The sequence below is a fragment of the Copadichromis virginalis genome, linkage group LG22 (genome assembly GCF_057382275.1).
Source record: "Copadichromis virginalis isolate Kocher_CV1m ecotype Utaka linkage group LG22, C_Virginalis_male_GT1.1, whole genome shotgun sequence".
In the NCBI taxonomy this organism is placed as follows: Eukaryota; Metazoa; Chordata; class Actinopteri; order Cichliformes; family Cichlidae; genus Copadichromis; species Copadichromis virginalis.
Genome location: NC_140638.1, coordinates 29,892,925 through 29,915,206, shown reverse-complemented (window position 1 = coordinate 29,915,206; position 22,282 = coordinate 29,892,925). Strand labels below are relative to the sequence as shown.

Genomic DNA, 22,282 nt, shown 5'->3' with positions numbered 1-22,282 from the left:
CTCTGCAGCTTCTCTCCTTCTCTCCTCCTGCTACCCCCCCAAAAACCCATCTCCATAGAGACTGTGTCAGCTTCCAAAAAGACAAAAAACAAACTAAAAACCAGCAACAAACAACTTAAACAATCACAAAGAAAGAACAATACAGTATCCACATCTGAACCAAAGAGTAAAACAGTGAAATGTGGATTATTAAATATTAGGTCTCTCTCCTCCAAGTCTCTGTTAGTACATGACTTAATAATTGATCAACAAATTGATTTACTCTGCCTTACAGAAACCTGGTTGCAGCAGGATGATTATGTTAGTTTAAATGAATCAACACCCCCGAGCCATTCTAACTACCAGAAATCTCGAAGCACAGGCCGAGGGGGCGGTGTGGCAGCAATTTTTCACACCAGCCTATTAATTAATGAAAGACCAAGACAGACTTTTAATTCATTTGAAAGCCTGATGCTTAACATTGCCCACCCCAGCTGTGAAACTCAGAAACCAGTCTTACTTGTTATCATCTATCGTCCACCTGGGCCTTACACAGAGTTTCTGTCTGATTTCTCAGACTTTATATCAAATTTAGTTCTGAGCTCAGATAAAATAATTATTGTGGGTGATTTTAACATCCATGTAGATGCTAAAAATGACAGCCTCAACATGGCATTTAATCTGTTATTAGACTCAATTGGTTTCTCTCAAAATGTAAAAGAACCCACCCACCACTTTAATCACACTCTAGCTCTTGTTTTAACATATGGCATAGAAACTGAACATTTAACAGTGTTTCCTGAAAACCCTCTCCTGTCTGATCATTTCCTGATAACATTTACTTTTACAATAATTGATTACACAGCGGTGAAGAGTAGACTTTATCAAAGTAGATGTCTTTCTGAAAGCACTGTAACTAAGTTTAAGAATATAATCCACCCACTGTTATCATCTCCAATGCCCTGTACCAACACAGAGCAAAGCAGCTATCTGAACGCTACCCCAACAGAGGTCGATTATCTTGTTAATAATTTCACCTCCTCACTACGTACGACTCTGGATACTGTAGCTCCTGTGAAAACTAAGGCCTCAAATCAGAAGTACCTGACTCCGTGGTATAATTCTGAAACACGTACCCTAAAGCAGATGACTCGTAATCTGGAGAGGAAATGGCGTGTCACAAATCTAGAGGATCATCATTTAGCCTGGAGAAATAGTTTGCTGCTTTATAAGAAAGCCCTCCGCAAAGCCAGAACATCTTACTATTCATCACTGATTGAAGAAAATAAGAACAACCCTAGGTTTCTCTTCAGCACTGTAGCCTGGCTGACAAAAAGTCAGAGCTCTTTTGAGCCAACCATCCCTTTAACGTTAACTAGTAATGACTTCATGAACTTCTTCACAAATAAAATTTTTATCATTAGAGAAAAAATTACCAATAATCATCCCACAGATGTAATATTATCTACAGCTACTCTTAGTACCATTGATGTTAAGTTAGACTCTTTTTCTCCAATTGATCTTTCTGAGTTAACTTCAATAATTACTTCCTCCAAACCATCAACGTGTCTTTTAGACCCCATTCCTACAAAACTGCTCAAAGAAGTCCTGCCATTAATTAATTCTTCGATCTTAAATATGATCAACCTATCCCTAATAATCGGCTATGTACCACAGGCCTTCAAGCTGGCTGTAGTTAAACCTTTACTCAAAAAGCCATCTCTAGACCCAGCAGTCTTAGCTAATTATAGGCCAATCTCCAACCTTCCTTTCATATCAAAAATCCTTGAAAGAGTAGTTGTCAAACAGCTAACAGATCATCTGCAGAGGAATGGTTTATTTGAAGAGTTTCAGTCAGGTTTCAGAGCTCAGCACAGCACAGAAACAGCTTTAGTGAAGGTTACAAATGATCTTCTTATGGCCTCTGACAGCGGACTCATCTCTGTGCTTGTCCTGCTAGACCTCAGTGCAGCGTTCGATACTGTTGATCATAATATCCTATTAGAGCGATTAGAACATGCTGTAGGTATTACAAGTACTGCGCTGCAGTGGTTTGTATCATATCTATCTAATAGACTCCAATTCGTGCATGTAAATGGAGAGTCCTCTTCACACACTGAGGTTAATTATGGAGTTCCACAGGGTTCAGTGCTAGGACCAATTCTGTTTACATTATACATGCTTCCCTTAGGCAGTATCATTAGAAGACATAGCATACATTTTCACTGCTATGCAGATGACACCCAGCTCTATCTGTCCATGAAGCCAGATAACACACACCAATTAGTTAAACTGCAGGAATGTCTTAAAGACATAAAGACCTGGATGGCCGCTAACTTTCTGCTTCTTAATTCAGATAAAACTGAGGTTATTGTACTCGGCCCTGAAAAGCTTAGAAATATGGTATCTAAGCAGATTCTTACTCTGGATGGCATTACCTTGGCCTCCAGTAACGCGGTGAGGAACCTTGGAGTCATTTTTGACCAGGACATGTCCTTCAACGCACATATTAAACAAATATGTAAGACTGCTTTCTTCCATTTGCGCAACATCTCTAAAGTTAGAAATATCCTGTCTCAGAGTGACGCTGAAAAACTAGTTCATGCATTTATTACTTCCAGGCTGGACTACTGTAATTCATTATTATCAGGATGTCCAAAAAACTCACTGAAAAGCCTTCAGCTAATCCAAAATGCTGCAGCAAGAGTCCTGACAGGGACTAGAAAGAGAGAGCATATTTCTCCTGTTTTGGCTTCCCTTCATTGGCTTCCTGTTAAATCCAGAATTGAATTCAAAATCCTGCTCCTCACATACAAGGTCTTAAATAATCAGGCCCCATCTTATCTTAATGACCTTGTAGTACCATATCACCCTATTAGAGCACTTCGCTCTCGCTCTGCAGGCCTACTTGTTGTTCCTAGAGTATTTAAAAGTAGAATGGGAGGCAGAGCCTTCAGTTTTCAGGCCCCTCTTCTGTGGAACCAGCTTCCAGTTTGGATTCGGGAGACAGACACTATCTCTACTTTTAAGATTAGGCTTAAAACTTTCCTTTTTTCTAAAGCATATAGTTAGGGCTGGACCAGGTGACCCTGAATCCTCCCTTTGTTATGCTGCAATAGATGTAGGCTGCCGGGGGATTCCCATGATGCATTGAGTTTTTCCTTTCCAGTCACCTTTCTCACTCACTATGTATTAATAGACCTCTCTGCATTGAATCATATCTGTTATTAACCTCTGTCTCTCTTCCACAGCATGTCTTTTATCCTGTCTTCCTTCTCTCACCCCAACCGGTCGCAGCAGATGGCCGCCCCTCCCTGAGCCTGGTTCTGCCGGAGGTTTCTTCCTGTTAAAAGGGAGTTTTTCCTTCCCACTGTCGCCAAAGTGCTTGCTCATAGGGGGTCATATGATTGTTGGGTTTTTCTCTGTATCTATGAAGCGCCTTGAGGCGACTTTTGTTGTGATTTGGCGCTATATAAATAAAATTGAATTGAATTGAATTGAATAGATGTCGTCTGCTTGATCCGACGCCTGAGATGGTCCGATTGGGCTGGTCTTAACCCTGCTGGCATGAATCCACTGAGGTTGTCCGTCTGTGAGGATGCTGGTTCTTCGTCACTGCCAGTACAGTCTGGGGCTGGAACACGCGCGGCCTCCCAGAGTGTCCTTGGTTTTAGTGGCTTCTCCAACATGCATCTCCTTGTCTCCACTGGTGGAACTGTGGAGGGGAAAGGCTGAGAGAGACAAACTTTCTGATAGTTATTATTCAGTGTTTCTACCAGGTTGTGAACATCAGTGGACAATGCAATATACATCACCTTCTACTAGCGGTGCCCCTCTGGAAGCTGACCATGGTGTTGGAAATAATCTTATTTCAAATGGAGATAATTTGGTTACTGCAGATTGAGTCCTTCTAATCTCACACAGGACTTAAGTAAGTAATTTGACCCAGGTCATTAAAGTTTTAGCACACTTTTGAATTACTTCTAATGTGAATGAAGATCCTCTATCACTGTTAATCTGGTGAGGTATTCCGAATCTGGGTATTATTTCATTGCTCAACTTTTGACAGACTACTTCTGCAGTTTCTTTTGAGGTTGGATAAGCTTCTACTCATTTACTAAATTGATCCACTATTACCAGTAAGTACTTGATGCTTCCTTGTGCTGGCATATGTGTGAAATCAATTTGTAATGTATGAAATGGAAAATCTGGTTGTGGTAAATGCTGATGTTTTGCTTTTGAGCTACCTACATTAGTTCGCGCACATGTTAGACAGGTTGCTAATATGCTTTTTACTGCATGTGATGTTTTCTCAATTACAAATCTTGATTTTATTGCCCCTATTACCCCTCTTTGTCCGACATGACTCACACCGTGAAAATGTCGGACAAGGACTGGCAGCAGGGAATATGGGAGGGCAATCAAACCCTTAAGATTTTGTATAAGCCATCTCTGTCATCTAAGGTACAGTCATTATTCTCCCAATAGGTGTAATCAGATGCAGAGGCTTGCTCTTGTATGAATTTTAAATCAACATTTGTGTCTAAATAGTCTGGGAGTGTAACAAGTGGCAGCTGTATGGGCACAGATAATACTTCCTGCGGAGGTGGGAGCTGTGATGCAGCTGCAGCCTTGGCTGTCACGTCTGCTAAGGCATTACCTGTTGCTTCGTCTGTGTCAGCTGTACTGTGTCCTTTCGTTTTTACAACTGCAACGGCCGATGGCAGCTGTATAGCCTGAAAAAGTCTTTGAACAAAATCAGAATTTAGCAATTTATTTTCCATCAGCAGATCTAAATCCTCTCTGTCTCCACAATGTGCCAAAGTCATGCACAACGCCAAATGCATAGCGGCTGTCTGCGTAAATTGTCACATGCTTATCCAAATGTAGCTCACAGGCGCGTATTAAAGCCATGAGCTCTGCTTTTTGTGCTGAGTGAAATGGTAATGAGTGAGCCTCTAGTATGATGTCAGGCACTGTTACCACTGAATAGCCACAAAGAAATGAGTTGTCATTCGGCCTTGAACAGGACCCGTCCACATAAACCGTGGCTGAGTCTGGGATAGGTGTTTGCTCTAAATCTGGACGTGGTGCTGTGGATTCCTGTATACGTGTCATGCAGTCATGATCGTCAAGCCTGTCTGAGCCATCCTGTCGGTCAGAAGAACACAGCATAGGATCAATAAATGTGCTGGCGAATCAGGTGTGCTGCTCGCTTTTATAGTGAGATTTGCATATGTTGTGTAGTTATGTTTGCTAGAATGGTCGTGACCTGGTGATTGGTGTATAGAATAGTGTCATGTGAGAGTGTGAGCTTCTCGCAGTCCCTTATCATGATAGAGCAAGCTGCTACTGCCCTCAGGCAGGCCGGCATTCCTGAACAATTCAGGCAGCACCTTTGAGTGGCGGAGGTCAGCACTCCCTTTAATGCATTGAAAGAGGCAGTCATTTCTGTGGATCACAGTATTCGAGGAGGCTTGTCTTTTTTACAACAGTCACGCAGAATGTGGTCATGAAAAGAACAGTCTGGTATCCACTGTCTGCAATAGTTCACCATGCCTAAGAAGGACGACATTTCCTTCTGTGTAGTGGGACGAGGGACGGAGGTCACAGCTTTGACCCTGTCTGCAGTCATGGAACGTTTTCCGTGAGACAGTGTGAATCCCAAATATTGAACAGAAGTCTGACAGTACTGCATTTTCTTTGCAGATGCTTTGTGGCCAGTCTTTTGGAGGTGCTGGAGAAGCATGTGTGTAGCAGTTTGACATAGTTTTTCACTTTCAGCACAGAGGAGGAGGTCATCCACATGTGGATCAGGGTGCAGCCCTGGAGGAGTGAAGCACCATTGAGAAAGCAGCAGAGCTGTCTATCATGCCTTGGGGCAAACGAGTCCAAGTGTACTGCTTATTTCTATGTGTGATGCAATGCATGTCAATATGCTGTGAACATCTGAAACGAGAGGTGGCAGAGGAATGTTGACTGCATTAATTTGCCTTAAGTCTTGTATGAAACGCCATACGCCAGGTTTGTTAGGCTTTGGCACAGGATTGACAGGAGTGTGGGCTTTATTGCTCCTGTAGTCAATAAATCTCCTATCATGATATCTAGGGCTGCGGCTTTTTCGGCAGAAATGGGATGTTGCTTGACATATACTGGCTTGTTGTGTTTTAATAGGTGTACGTGATAAAGTGTACAGTCAATAAATCCTATATCATTCTCACTTTTTGACCACAATGTCATATTCTGGTATTCAGCTGGCAACATAAGTGCAGAAATAGTACAGTGGATAGGGTAGGTTAGATCTATGTGACGACATGGTGTAGTTATGTCATAACCTATGTCTGAGTTATGTGACAAAATCACTGTTTGACCTTCACTTGTGTGAGCAGTTATCATGTTGTTGAACAGTGTGAGAGAAACAAAAGTGTGGCTCCCAGTCATGGGATTACCTGGTAGTGGCGTCTGTACACGTTTTTTTGGCACAGTGTGTGACATAGAGTACCGGACAAAAAGGATGTTGAGTTCATTCTCTACTGAGGGTCCAGCTGACACAGAGGATGTTCCTTCTCCATCATGTCGGTACATAGGGCAGAGAAAACATAAGCTGTTATCAGTGTCAGCAAACATTTCACCCTTTGTGTTAAATTAAATACACAAATTCATTTTTGCTTTGGGTGTCTGCGGCTGCTGGAAAACTGAGCTAAATTTGCACCTCTAGCTTGTCCAACAGTGCATAAAGCGTTTTATGAATACTAGGATAGATTCATCAGGCTTCTGTTTACACATAGTTACTGCATTTAAGTCAATTTTGTCTCTGGACATTGTTAGCAGGAATTTCTTTAGATTCTTAAAGAAATTGGTGATTTTGTCATTATTTACCCACAAAAACTCTGCAGTTGTGGATGCTTTATCATGCTTTGGGTCTGTTTGTTTACTACCGCGAGTGTTGGCGTGAGGACCTTTGTCATTCCGGCTTTGTTTTTCCTTTTTTCCTTTTAGATAAGTCTTTATTAAAGTTCGGGTAACAGGTATTTCTTTAGCTACCTCTAAACCTCTAGCTACGATATCGTGGCGTTTCATGTGGGTGTCTATTGTGGACACTGCTTGATGCAAAAGTTTTTCTTCATAGTCGTCTAAATTGTTTTTCATAAGTTCCTCACATTCTTCTTTCAAACGTTTTTCTCTTTTTTTATGTTCTGCTAATTCTTCCTTGCGGCGTATATATTGTTTTTCCTGATCCTGTTTAAAGAGATGGCTAAGATCCGTTGCATATGATTCAGGTTTTTCGTCGCTTTCTTTTGAGCTGGTTGGATCAGAATGCTGACATTGTTTGCGTGCAGCTGCTACAGCGACTATTAATTCGGTCTCATCGTAAGGGTGTGGGGCTGTAGGCTGAACGGCTGAGCATGCAAGACTAGCTTTTCCCGCAGTAGATTTATGTTCTTTGCTAGAGCCTGCACTAGTTTTATTTGATGTAAAAGTATCTACACCTGGTTCCGGTCCTTTTTTCCATAGTGGTAACATTTGATGTATCACGTCGCGGCATTCTATCATGTATTTTCTACAGGACTTTTTAAGCAGACTACTTTTCTTATCACAAATGATATTCAACATTTCTACTGACCTGTTTTCTGGCGATAATCGTTCGGGATAAGGCTCCGGAAATAAATTAGAATGCATTGAACTTCTTAAGTTGTAAACAAAGTCAGTCACATAAGCACTTCCGCATGTTCTGGATACGTGATCATGGACGTCTTCACCGATTCGCGGACGTAGGTTACACGTAACCGGAAATGGGAGTTATACTGAGCCGTTATTTGAGACTTTATTTTGTATTTTATTAATTTTTTGGTTTTACAGGTACTTTAGATTTTTTATCGGACCTGTCTGTGGTCTTTGAATAATTCTGACCCATGTTCAGTGATTTCCAGAGGGGTTTACACGCTAGGAGGATTTATGTTAGTATTTTCGCTGCGGCACAGCTGAGGTCACTTTAAATTTATTGCTAGCAATTTTTTGTTTGTGTGAGCAACTCTCACTTAGCGAGCAACTTCTCGCTTAACGAGCAACTTCTCGTAAAACAACAGGCAACTTCCTGTGTCTTTCTGCTTTTAATTTACTGCTTTTAACCCTTGTATGGTAATCGGGTCTGTGAGACCCGTTTTCAGTTTTCTTTCGTTTTTTTTTTTTTTTTTTTTTTTTTAACAAAATTAAATTTAATTATTTACTAGCTTTCTCTGAGTGAGCAACTTCTCACTTTTTAACGTGCGTTTCAAGACAACAGGCAACTTCCTGTGTCACTTTTTAGTGAGCAACTTCTCACTTAACGAGAAATATTCAAGACAACAGGCAACTTCCTGTGTCCACCAACACCACACAAGGGTTAATTTACTTTATTCGGGGACTGAGGAAGTCGTCAGTGTATCTCTCTGGATCACTAAGTGAAACTTCGTCAGCATATCCCGTTTTTTTATGGATCGATCACTGAGAGAGGTATAATAGGTCTTTATATAAATATGAAAGACGCATATTTACCTTCTGTCAGTCATCCCACTTCTGACACCAAATTGAAGGAAAAAATGTCCATCCCGGTTTTCCCTCCAAGGCACGAGTGATAAGCAGAGTTCTGTCCTTTCCTTCTAAGATTCCTAATTATTTAAAGTAACACTCAGGTATGCCATTCAGCGTGTTAGTACGAGCTCGGGAGCAGCTTGGGAGAACAAGAAAACAGAGACTGCTTTAGGTTGCCTTCCCAATCGACTCAAAGGTTTATTTGATACACAGCAGTTTATATAGAGGAAAAAAGGTTCGTGTGTCAGCTTTCCCAGTTCAAACCGGTACAGACTAAATAAGGAAACGTCTTCCTGCCTTCTGAGCAAAGTATCCCTTGTGTAGTTTATCAGTTCAGCTATAATTTATGATCATCCCAGCAAAATACACTCCTAGACATAAAATACAGAGTTCTTTCATTAGTGAATTCTGAAACAAACCACCTAGCCTTTAACGAGCCTTTTCCAGGAGATAAAGAAAAAGGGAGGATGGGAGTAAGGAAGTGGTCTCATCTCTGTGGTGTTTTCGACCTTGGGGGACCAGCTTGTGAGTCTTACACCTTAATTCTTGGGTCACAGAGAAAGAGAAAAACAACTAGTAGATGGGCCATATTGAGTAACAGTTTTCCTGTATAAAACAATATCCTGTAAATGCTACTATGGTATCAAAATATCATAACACCAACTCAGGTAGGGAGTCTAGCAGCCAACGAAAGCTAGAAACCAGCCTGTGTAGTTTAAGAACTACCTCTTCATTTTACTTTTTACAGGGCTCAGTCAACCACTCATTACCAAACAAATTTCCCACATGTGTGACTAATAAAGGTTTACTTTTTGTCTCAGCTTATCTTATTACACACCCTCTCCACAATATCAATAATGGTCTCCTTTTCCTCATCATAGAGGCTACTGGGTCCATTATTGGTCAGAGCATGCTGTGACGATGTGGAGTAACGTGTATCCAAATGCAGACTGCAGAAGGTTAACAGGTGTAAGTGAAAACTGGGCCCTATTTCAGGAAGCCGGTTTAGAGCAAAATCTGAGTAAGTATACCCTGAGTTAACGAAAACTCTGGGTTTTCGGTTTCACAAAGCGAGTTTAGATTAATTCTGAGCGAGTTACTATGACAACACACTCCGTGAAGCTAACCTGCTCCCTAGCAGGTTTACTTCAACTAACCCTAACTTTCTCCGCCTCTTTGTCGGAAACCTGACTGTAGGAAGTGTCAGACATGGCGTGTCCCTTCCTTGAAGAGCCAGTAGATGTTGAAGCCCAAATTCTCCGCAGAGCTCTCCGCCGGGAGAGAGTGATTAGAGCGCGTTCGGACATTTTATCATTTCCTGATGATTTCCTGTGTGAACGTTACCGTTTTTCAGCACAATCTATAATTTATTTGAATAACATCCTCAGGCCTAATATTGCTCATGTGACACATCGCGGACATCCTCTCAGTTCTGTACATATTATTTGTATTGCACTTCGTTTTTTTTGCAAACGGAAGCTTTCTGTATAATATTGGTGACGCTGAGCACGTTTCCAAGTCTGTCGGGCAGTCAGGAATGTTACAGTTGCACTGAAACGTCTCCTGTACTCGTTTGTGGTGTTCCCCGGTCATAGACCCACAAGATTTATCAAAGAGGGATTCCACAAAATTGCAGGTATCAGGATGAACAAAACTTAATTCATGATGTGGTGATATTTGAACTACTACTTAAATTTTACATTTATTTTCACGGTTCCCAGGCGTGATTGGCTGTATAGATGGCACTTACATTCCAACAGGAAGTCTTTCCACAGCATTACTGTACAGGTACATGGTTCCCTGTAGCATTTCAAACTAACAAATTATTTCATTATAGTAATGGATGCCAATTTGTGTTCTCTGCACTGTGAAGATCATATGTGATGCTGCCAACATTATCACAAATGTGGAAGCCAACTGCTCAGCCTCTGTGAGTGGTGGTGGTGGAGGACCCCCACCTGTTTTTCGGGCCTCCGCTTTTTTTTCTGTTGGCTATAACGGGTCACATTTGAGCATACAGAGTAAGCAAATATGTACTTGTAATGTGCTCAGATAATTTCAATAAGTGCTTACAGAAAGAAAATTAATGTAGCCTCTAACTGCAATTGATTGACATCGGACAAACAGATCAAGCACTATGGCTCATAATACAATTACACCTTACCTGTTTGGACTATATTTTTATATTTCATTTTTACTTGCTGCCAGGAACGTTTGGGGCCTGTTGGGTTGCACCTGCGCTCACATCACATCACGAAATAAAATGTATAAAATATAAAATAAAATAAAATATAATATAATAAAATAACATGTTAAATGGGTGGAAATCCCTAGATCAATGTTTAAATTAACACTCACGCATTGACTCTGTCGGCTATGTTTTGCCATGTATGCTCCCTTTGTTTTGCAGCTGAGGCTGTGTTAGTTTTTTTCCGCAAAATTTGCATGTTATCAGCATATGCTGCCATCAGAATTTCGGCCTCAAGTGCTGTAAAATACATTGACCGCGCCTTCTTTCCCTCCGTCTCCATGGTGACTCGCTTAATCTGTATCCGCGCTTAACTTGGGGTTAAAGCAACTCCGCGTTGATTGAACTAATTGTTATCAGCCTTTCTAAAACCGAATATTCCGAGTTGGACAGTTCGGGGTTACTCAACCCTGTGTATCATTTTTAACTCTGAGTTTTCTAAACCCGCTTTCTGAAACAGACCCCAGGAGAGTGCCATGTTTGAGGTAAGGAATGAGATTAGATTGAAGTTAAGAGAGAGAAGGAGAGCCTGTGAAAAAGGCTCATTGCCAATGTACACCAGGAGAGACACCATGGAAAAGTTGATGAGGTGAAGGAGAAGAGAGACAACAGAGAGCCTGCATTAAGACTCAATGCTGCTGATGACCAGCAGAAAGTACAGAGCCTGCGCTGAAGCTGAGAGTTGCAAAATACAGGAGGCAAGAGAGAGCCTGCATTAAGACTCAAGGCTGCTGATGGCCAGGAGAGCACAGAGTGTGTGATATGGCTGAGAGTTGGCAAAGGTCAGGGGAGAGAAGAGAGAAACAGCTTGCATTCAGGCAGAAAGGGTGATGTGTGTTGGGATAGTAAATGGAAAAACTACAGCAAAGATTGGAGTCTACTGAAGCTCACCCAATGAAACACTTGTAAATGGGACCAGAAATGTGAGTAAAGCTACCACCACCATGTAGACTTGAGATGAGTTTAAGACTTGAGCGACTTAGAAGAGAAAATCAGAACCACAGGTAATAAAAAACATGAATGATGTGAGCAAAAACACAAATGCAGGATGGTTCTGGAAATGAATTCGATGCAAGAGGAAAAGGCCATTATTGACCAACAGTTCACTTGTGGATAAGAGGGGAAAAGCCTTGTGAAGTTGTCAAACCTTTAATTGAGTTAAAGTCTTGTTTGAATTAGCCATCAGTGAAGAATGGACACATCTTTGCCTCAATATTTGTACTGTAATATGAGGATTTATGCACTGACAATTCTAACCTCATATGAACATACAAACTCCACATGTAGCTGAATAAATTGACTTCTCATCTAGGAAGACTCAAAGTCTCAAAGCCAAAAGGAGATGACACGATAGACAAAAGTGTCAGTGGAAACAGTACACAGCTGGATAGTGTAGTGGTAGGACTACACATATCTGGGGATTGCACGTTCGATTCCCACCTGGTATCCGGTAAGGGTCCTGGCTAGGCACCACGTGCTAAAAACCAGCCCTGGAATGGCGTGGCTATGTGTCCTGTCCACAGTTCAGAACACAAGCAGTTCACTATATGTTGTACTGTGTATGTGACAAATAAAAAATTGTGTTGTATTGTACACAGTTAGGTGCCATTGACACAAAACTTAAGTGTGTTTTTTTTTTCTTTTTGAATACATAGGGATCATCATAGCGGACTGAGTGTACTTCTGTAAAAATGACTTGTCCAGATATATAACATCATTGGTAAACATATTGCCCTATCAGGAAATACTGGGGCATGATGGATTTTTTTCCCAATACAATGCCCTACAACGTCACAATGTGTCACGGCTGGCGGGGTGAGCCGTGAGGTGTGGGGGAAAAGGAGGACCCAAAATGCGGCAGTGACTGATGATTCGAGTGTTTATTTACAAGTGGTGGAGTGGCAAAAACAGGCAGTGAGGCATGACAAAACAACTGAAGAAACCTAAACTGGGAGAACTAAATGACAAACCTGAGACCATACAAAAGGGGTGCGGGGCAGAGAGACGCAGCGACAGGAACAGAACACCATAGAACGCAGACGAGCCGACAACGAACACAGACCGACACCCACTAAATATACACACACACACAAGGTAATCAGGTAATCACACACAGGAGGGAAGAACAGCTGAACCTAATACACATGAGGACCGGAGGAGACAAGCTGAACACAATGACAACAGACACAGACTTTCAGAACAAAACAGGAACTCTAGGACACGAGCCTTCAAAGTAAAGCAGGAAACACACAGACTGATTTACAACACAACACGGGGACATGAACAGAGCACCAAGGACAGACACAGGTAGGGCTGAATATACACCAAACTTCAGGTACCCCCTAAACTAATACAAAATCAGAATTAACACAAAACGCTGGGTCAACGACCCAGGACCATGACACAATGATAACATGAAGTATCACAAAATCACACACTGCATGAATATGTCTTAAAATGTCTTACAGCCAAAGATTTTAGTCATTTCTGCTCCAATCATAATGGTAAACATAATAAAATACACCACATTATTATGTATTGCTTCATGGTCATTGGTCAAAGGTCAGGGTCACAGGAATTATGAAAAAGTTTTAGTTTCTACTGGATCGACTACAAATGTTAAAGCTATGTATTAGTCATTGACATAAGCACTTAATTTGCTTGAGCTCTTTAAAACATTGTTTCTTTGCAATACAACATTCTATGACTTCACTGTGACACAGACAGAAGTAATAGATTTCCATATTACCAGTGCTGACATCAGTGTAAATAATCCATGAAAACAATGCAGATGTCATTATTTGGGATTATCACTACTAATGCCAACATATACCAAGAAGGCCCCCGTATTTAAGTTTTTCTCTGTAAGGTTTCTTTTTTAACTTGAGCAATAGTGAGCCAGTCAGTGTAAACATGGAACAACAAATGAAAAAAACAAAAACAAAAAAAAAACAAAACAGAAAAAACTGTACTACATTAACTGTACTACATTAATATCAGCCTGACTCAGAACATTTTTAGTCTTGACTATGACCAAGATATAGAAAATTTTGGGGATCTCCATTTTAAGGTCTCTAGTCTTGATGTAGCAACCCTGACTCAGTCATACAAGTCACAAATTATGACAAATGTATGTAAATATATGTGCTGTTGTTGTCTGCAACAACAACAACAACACAGGACCACCATTCATTTTTTTAAATGAATAATATTGTGTGAGATTTTAATACAAAAAGAACAATGGGACAAAAAATTACTCTGACTCATGGGAATGGCAAAATACTTCCTCACCGCAAAGTTTTGTGTGTGTCTGCAAAATGGACAGATTGATAGATCAAATGATTTATGATTTGATTTGATTTTGATTTTATTGATTAGCATTCAAATATCTCAGTGAATACAGAACAAAGATCTACCACAAAGCAAGAAAGCATGAGACAAGGCTAATCAAAAGGTATTGGCTGAAGCATTTGCTTATTACGCCAACCCTTTTAACAAAAGATCTTTTTGTATGCCGCTCCTGTACACAGGGCTCGAAGCAAATAATAAAACAAAGCCAAAACAAACAAACAAACAAACAAGAAAAAAAAACTTTCCACCTTAGATAAGTAACTACAGCAAAGCAAAAGAATCAAGAGGGTTTTTTTTTTTGCTCTTTTCATTCTTGATATATATATTTTTCTAATACTCTATTTTTAAACATACTTTTAAACAAGGAAAATGAACTACACCTTTTTAAATCACTGTCATAACTATTCCACAGGTTAACTCCTCTAACAGAAACACATCTCTGCTTTATATTTGTCCTCATCTTGTTTTGTTTTTTTAAAGAAATCTGTTCCCCTTAAGTCTTATTGACTCTCTCTGACTTTAAACAGCTTCTGAGTACTGCGGCAAAGCAAGTTATTTTGTGCTTTATACATTATCTGTGCCATTTTATGTTCATCTAAATCATAAAATTTCAGGGTATTCAGATTAATAAACAAAATGTTAGTTGGTTCTATATAGTTTGATTGATTTATAATTCTTATAGCTCTTTTTTGTAACTTGAAAATAGGAAGAGTGTTCGTTTTATATGCATTACCCCATATCTCCAGACAGTAAGTCATATATGGAAGCAACAGAGTACAATAAAGTGTGTATAATGATTTTTTGTTCAGGACATGCTTTGTTTTATAGAGAATAGCAATGGTTTTTGACATTTTTGTTTTCACATGGTTTATATGAGACTTCCAACTCAGCTTATCATCAATTATCACTCCAAGAAATTTATTTTCATTCACTCTTTCAATTTCAATTCCATTAACCCTGATTTTAGATACATTTTTCATTTGTCTAGTGCCAAAAATAATCAATTTTGTTTTCTTTATATTTAAATGTGTGATGTCAACAGAATTTGACTGTGTGCTCTAATGTGGCAGTAACAAGCATGTGGCAACCAACTCATGTGGCACCCAGCCCTATTCTAATCTACCATTTTTTTTCTGAGGAGAGACAACAGCAACTCTCATTCAAATGTTAAGGTAAGTAATATATACGAATACGCTTCATAATTGGGAAAAAACACAAACTTTGTCCACATTTATTACGTGACAGAAGCACAGCTAAGTTGCAGAGATCCTAACCATGTGGATTCATATTTAACATGTTGTTGTTTTTGTTTTTTCCCCCAGCGAAGAGTGAAATGGAGAGCATGCGCGCGCGCGGTCTGCTTCGGCTTTTTAAAATGAAAATTGATACTGTATAATTGTTTATTAATCGCTGTGTGTTGTCTCAGTGAATAAACTGGATATAAACAGAGCTCATATTGTGATTATTTACACCTTTAAAGCCGTTAGGATTCTCTATAAGCGAAAACAGTCACATTAGGACAAAGTTGAACAAAGTAAGGTTTTGTGGAGGACTTGATAGTCTGCAGGTCGGTTTCCAAACGCGAACATGGGAACGTGAGGAAATCCGCACAAACCACACCTCTCCACACCTTTGTCAGAGACGAAGGCATCGCGTTCTCGGGTAGCAAACGTGTATTGATGTCATGTTAGTTACCTGTGAGTGACACGGTGAAAAGGTTGTCACCGATAGTGAGTCTACGCGACTTTTGTACTTGTATTTCATAAAACTAGACCAGAAAGGGATTTCCTCGCAGACCGGGTAAGTATCATATTATTACAAATGATGCGGTAAAAAAAGCTTAATTTTTGCTGATGTTATTTTCTTTATTTTCTTATGAGTGAATACAAATATCACATAAAACAGATGACGTTGTATGTAGCCAAATGTTTACTTTCCTGAAAATAAACATGACTTCTTTATTTATTTGTTTAGTTTTTAATGGGTTTGTATAAATGGCAATTAAGTTAAGACTTATCCTTGCAGGACTATATCGTTCGTTTTGCACAATATGGATATATATTATATAAGCATTATATGACGTCTTTTCTTGTTGTGAGCATAACTTGTGTGTATCTCCACACACTCTGTCTGCAGATTGGTAATGTTTCCTGGTCGCACATCTAGAATGATTTCAAAATTTAAGGTACTTGTTTTCCTGCTGTTTTTCACTGGTATTGGTGTGTATTTCAAAACGGGCTACCAATTGACTCATTATGCTGTGGACCAAAAGCTGTGTGCTTGCATAAAATGTTTATCAGAGGATAAGCAGTTGCTTCTGGATCGATCGAATAGAAGTGTTCAACCATTTTTGACTGCAAATTTAAACCTCTCACAGAATGAATTCAACTGGTGGAAGGTAAGTAGTCACCAGGAAAGGATGACATTTTTACACACACCCCTCCAGCTCATTTGGTCTAACAACAAAGTCTAACAAATCGTGTCTGACAGGATTTGCAGGCTGAAAGCCGTAGCTTCAGAGTTTATGAAACAACAGTGGCCAACTTGTTTCAGATCTTCCCAAAGAATCCAGATGTTATACAACCCAAATATGACCACTGCAGGACTTGTGCTGTGGTGGGTAATTCTGGTAATTTAAGGAGATCGCATTATGGACCGCTGATAGATTTACATGAAGTTGTCATAAGGTACTTTCTAAGCTAAAGCAATTTTTCTTTACCATTAAATTCAAATTCAAATTCAAATTCAAATTTTATTTGTCACGTACACAGTCATACACAGTACGATATGCAGTGAAATGCAGTGAAATATCCCCTCCTACACAAAAGATCCAAACTGATGTGAAATATATCCCTTTGTGCTTTTTAGAATGAACACTGGTATTACCAGAGGCTTTGAAAAAGACGTTGGAAACAAGACAACTCATCGTGTCATGTATCCAGAGAGTGCTGTGGATTTGGATGACAACACCCATTTTGTACTGTTTCCCTTTAAGATACAGGACTTTGAGTGGCTCATTAATGCCTCTACAACAGGATTTACTGGAAGGTGAGTTCTCTTTTTCAGGGCTACATGCACATGTATTTGACATTTATTTAACGAGACTCAGTGTCTCATTTACAAGAGACCTGTTTTAGACAACATAATTAAATGAAAATAATAAAATAGAAAAAATAAAATAGCAAAATCTGCCTCATTAAGATCAAGTTCCCAGTGATGAAAATCAGCACTGGGACGTCTTTTAAATCTACAAGCAAAATCAGTTAAGCGAGAGAGCTCAAAGTCTTTCTGTAATGTATTCCATGAAGACAGACTTCAAATGACGGCACCTTTAAGCTCTCTACAAACTGATTATCCTGAAATCATACTATGACTACATTTTTATGCAACATGCAGACAGATGAAGTGTCCTCATAACAACTCATCTTACTGTAGTTCATTTACATATGCTTTTGTACTGTTCTTAGGATTGTGACTTAATATAAAGTAAAAATAAAAAAATTAAATAAAGACTCTTAATGCTTGTTGAAAAGTTATTTTATGTGAACCATTTTTAGGCAGTTGTGCAGCCACTAATTTGGGCACATGAAAATCATACATTCAATCATACAATCATTTTGTACTTTATTTTGTTTCAGATAAAATATTCTGATTTCATCTGAGCTTGCCCAGCTTTCTTCTTGGTCCCACCAATGCCACCCCATTAAAAGAAAAAATAACACTCTAAGGTTTAGATGTTACAGTCAGCATACACTACCTTCTTCTCTCCCAGCTGCTAAAATTACCACACCTGCTACTAAGCAAATTATCTCGAAAGATTTCCCCTAGATTGTCTTGCAGTACAGAATTTACATCAAATGCAAAAATAGAATGCCACTGCATGAATTCAACATGTATGCAGATTAAAAGGATTTGGCTGATGGATGTAGTGTGAGGTGATATAAGGTGAATTTCTGTATCAAACCATTACTCTGATCCTTCTCCATGTTCAAGACGGACCATGCCTTTTTTAGCTTTGTTTTTGTTAAACACCTACTTCATATTTTTCAATGTCATGCTGTTTCCAACAGGTCATATATGCCAGTGAAATCAAAGATCAAAACTAACAAGGATTTGGTGAGTAGCGTCAATGGCAAAGCTTCCTGGTGGCAATGGTAATATTTAAAAATAAAAGCTGTTTAAAGGCTCATTCTAATTTCTAACAGGTCATGGTGGTAAATCCAGCTTTTATGAAATATGTACATGAGGTTTGGCTTGGAAATGAGGGACGTTATCCATCCACTGGCTTTATGGCTTTGATTCTTGCACTTCACATTTGTGATGAGGTAAGTACAAAGTTTTCAGTCTCCGAAGTGCCAGACGTACAAAATAAAATATGATTTTTATTGTCATACAAGCTGGTCCATTTGAGTCTTTGCTAATTTGTTCTTTTGTTCTTATATTGCTCTCCTAAATAGATGTGCATTTCAAAAGTTCAAAATGTCTTTGGTGAAGATCAGAGCAGGTTTACCCACCAGTACCACTTGATTAAAAAACTCTGGTTTAATCTGTGAATGGTTAAATTTCAGTTCACATGCCCTATGAAAGTGAAAGCTGTTGCAAGTATTTCTGATGTGTCCCCTTCTTAAATTGACTAGACTACAATCTAGAAGACATTCCTTCATGGAAAGCTTTTTAGCTAAACCTCTCAATAAGAGGTTTTGTCATTGTATACTCATGGTATAATCATAGTGTTTCCATTTAGTGCTCAGGTCGCTGTCCAACTGTTCATTTCATTTTTCAGCAGCCATTGTTTGGATTTTAGTTAAAAAAGGGACATTTTGTTCATGCATTTGTTTCCCATTCATTCATATGTTCATTTTTTGTCTTCCTAGGTTAATGTGTTTGGTTATGGCGCTGACAGTGATGGAAACTGGAGTCACTACTGGGAAATACTCACAAACAAAAGGTTAAGAACTGGAGTACATCCTGGAAATTATGAGTATAACATCATCCAGCAACTAGCTCAGCAACAAAAAATTAAGTTCTATGAAGGCCTAATGAAAAAAATGTGATTGAATGCCATACACTCAGTGGGGAAAGAACTGAAAGCCAAATGGATGTGTATCTACAACTATAGTAATTTCCTAACCCTCCTAACTGAAACTGATATTGGGAATCTTTAGGAAGGACTAGTAATCATGAAAGGGGTTACGTTAAAGAAGTCTTTGGATATGTGACATTTTGGTAGTTTCCCCCCCTAAACCATAGCTTAAATTAACCATGTAAAAAATGTACCCGGGGGTTATACTCTTTAGTAGTTTCTAACATCTATGGTTCTTAAGAAATGAAGTATTTTCTTACGAGTTGGCAGAATTACAAGAAGACAGACAACAGCATTATTATTCTTAGTTAAAGTAAGCTGGTTGCATGAAAAGGAAAATGGTGCAGTAAAGTAACTTATAACATAGAGGGTGTTTAATTCATGTAATGAATATTGTCAGCATTTTCTAATACAGTCAGCAAATATTTAGATTTGTAGAATTTTACAGGGTTGATCTCCTTAAACTTGTGTTATTGTTATTATGCAAGTGGAGAGCTGTCATACTCTCAGAGTAGGAAGGACTCAAACACACAAACACAAACAGAGGCAGGCAGTCTTTTCGTTCAAGCTCGGGTCCTCTACCAGAGGCCTGGGAGTTTGAGGGTCCTGCGCAGTATCTTAGCTGTTCCTAGGAGTGCGCTCTTCTGGACAGAGATCTCCGATGTTATTCCTCGGATCTGCTGGAGCCACTCGCCTGGCCTGGGAGTCACCGCACCGAGTGCTCCAATTACTACTGGGACCACTGTTACCTTCACTCTCCACATCTTCTCGGGCTCTTCTCTGAGCCCTTGGTATTTCTCAAGCTTCTCGTTTTCCTTCTTCCTGATGTTGCTGTCATTCAAAACCACTACATCTATCACTCACATGTGGGCAGATGTTCCAATCAAATATTAATTATTGTCACAAAAGCATTGTGGTTAGACATGATCATGATTTCTAGTAAGGATAGTATGGATATATCAGCATTTTTCTGACAACCTAATTTTGTTCCTACTACTGCTGCCATAACCACCACATCAAATAAAATGTAAAAGGGTACACCACATAGCACTTATTAGTGAATGTATGTTTTGCTGGACACCTGGAGTGCATTCCTGACTATCCATTGTAAACAGTGTTTTTTTGTTGTTGTTGTTGTAGTTTTATGTATTTTTGGGAGAGGACAAAATAACACATATAGTATGTGTATTAATATGGTTACAGTTAAGCCTCAATTCTAACCCTTGGCTTGCAAGCTGCAGGTTACTAACACAAAGGTTACTGTCCTCAGGCAGTACAACACACACAAACACACACTCACACTGGTAGAGGAGAGAGAGAGAAAGGAAGAAAGGTAAACTGTATCCAGATAACCCAGGGACAATTTGCTTTCCTAAGCAGCTTAACAGTTCATTTCATGTTGAAGTTGCCACCTTTGGTTTCGAGTTTGATTTTAAAAGTGATGTTTTGAATATTTCTGAAATGCATTTTTTCCATTCATCATTCATCACCTCTTTCTCATATCTAAAAATGGGCATTTGCATCCTTTCAGATCCACATTTTATATAGGGTTGTAATAATTTAACTTTATTGCTTTTTTTAATGATTATGGGAGAAATAATATATTATAGCATTTGAAAAAAATGCTTACCTTTTATGATCTAACATTTGAACATTGAGCATTTAGAAATCAGATATTTGTAACTATGTTAAAAAAATATTTGAAAATTATGTAGGACATAAACAGCTGGTCAGCAGAAATGTGCACTACATTGCCAAAAGTATTAGCTCATCTGATCTGACTCATCTATCAAATTTCCAGATAGAGAAGCATGGTTTGTCAAACCAAAGAGCACTTATTGGTGAATTTGTGTTTTGCTCTTGCACCTGGAGTGCATTCCTGCTATATATATATGTATATATATATATATATATATATATATATATATATATATATATATATATATATATATATATATTGTATAAAGTATTAAGACTTTTTTGGCTTTGTATTTTTTGTATTCTAGAAGCACACACAGCAAATGGTAATTTTATCAGTTTGGTGTGGGATCACTGAATTTGGCAATGTACTTTACAGTGAGCAGCAGCATGCTCGCATTTAAGTATATAATTGTTTGCAATGTAACAAAGATTACCCAACTTTTTAACCCTTGGGGGGGTCTTAAGGACATTTATTGTCTTTTTCATTTTTAGTTTTAAACCATCTTCACTGTGTTGAGTGGATTAAAGCCAAATTTGTCAAAGAATGTTTTTTTTACTTATTTTTTTTAATTGTGGTGTCAATTCATTAAATCAGCCTAAAATGGCTAAGTTACAGCAATCCATCCACCTTAGGCCCTTTGGACAAAAATGTCCACATTGAAACCCATTATAAACGCTATTTTTCACGCCAGAAAAATTACGGTCAAAGGGATCGTCAGGTCTCCAGCTTAGGTTTCGTTTTGGACTACAGGCCTTAGAGTTGTAATTTTTTTATTTGTCCACCGGGTGGCGCCCTTGCTTCACATTTGACCTCTGCTGGAAAACAGCGGGCTGCTTGGACAGACCTGCCGGAAATGACGCCTCTTTTCCGGCGTGCAGCAGCGGCTTCGCCCGCTGATCGGGCGGACCATTTTTTGGTCCCTAGGACCATGAGAGGGTGCATTTTTTTTTTAGTCAACAGGAAATGACGTATTTGTTGTCACGTGGTACCGGAAGTGTGCGCTGGAAAAAGGAGTCCGACGCATCATGCCCCGATCATCGTCGCGAGTTAACCCGGGAGAATGCACTCATTTCGGCCTCGACGAGCAGCATTTGCCGCCTGGAGACCATTTTCTGGTTCTGGAAAAAAAAATAAAAGGCGATCGAAATGACTCTTGGTGCCAATCTTTAGTCCATCTAAAGGCCTAATTATAATAACAATCAAATATTACTTCAAATGTTTTTTTGGGAAAATATTTAGTTTTTTAGTTTTTTTTTTAGTTTTTTTGTAATTTAAAGGGTTAAAACAACGAAAATATAATTAAAACTTTATATGAATATTTCAGGGAGAAGTAGTTTTAAAAGACTGA

General features: G+C 39.1%; 1 protein-coding gene across 1 annotated transcript; it reads left to right on the top strand.

Moving 5' to 3' along the window:
- The first annotated feature begins 16,292 nt into the window (after window positions 1–16,292).
- Window positions 16,293–19,425, top strand: LOC146683629 (CMP-N-acetylneuraminate-beta-galactosamide-alpha-2,3-sialyltransferase 1-like). The gene is made up of 6 exons (XM_085446575.1): window positions 16,293–16,547; window positions 16,640–16,836; window positions 17,018–17,197; window positions 18,220–18,265; window positions 18,355–18,474; window positions 19,024–19,425. The coding sequence occupies exons 1-6, from the start codon at window positions 16,293–16,295 to the stop codon at window positions 19,201–19,203; spliced, it is 978 nt and encodes a 325-aa protein (XP_085302701.1). The 3' UTR covers window positions 19,204–19,425.
- The last annotated feature ends 2,857 nt before the right edge of the window (window positions 19,426–22,282 follow it).

Excerpts from the sequence above, each read along its gene's own strand:
- LOC146683629 (XM_085446575.1), top strand. The coding sequence starts at position 16,293 with ATGTTTCCTGGTCGCACATCTAGAATGATTTCAAAATTTAAGGTACTT. Across the intron at positions 16,837-17,017 it reads TTACATGAAGTTGTCATAAG|AATGAACACTGGTATTACCA; the intron begins GTACTTTCTAAG and ends TGTGCTTTTTAG. Across the intron at positions 18,266-18,354 it reads TCAAAACTAACAAGGATTTG|GTCATGGTGGTAAATCCAGC; the intron begins GTGAGTAGCGTC and ends AATTTCTAACAG.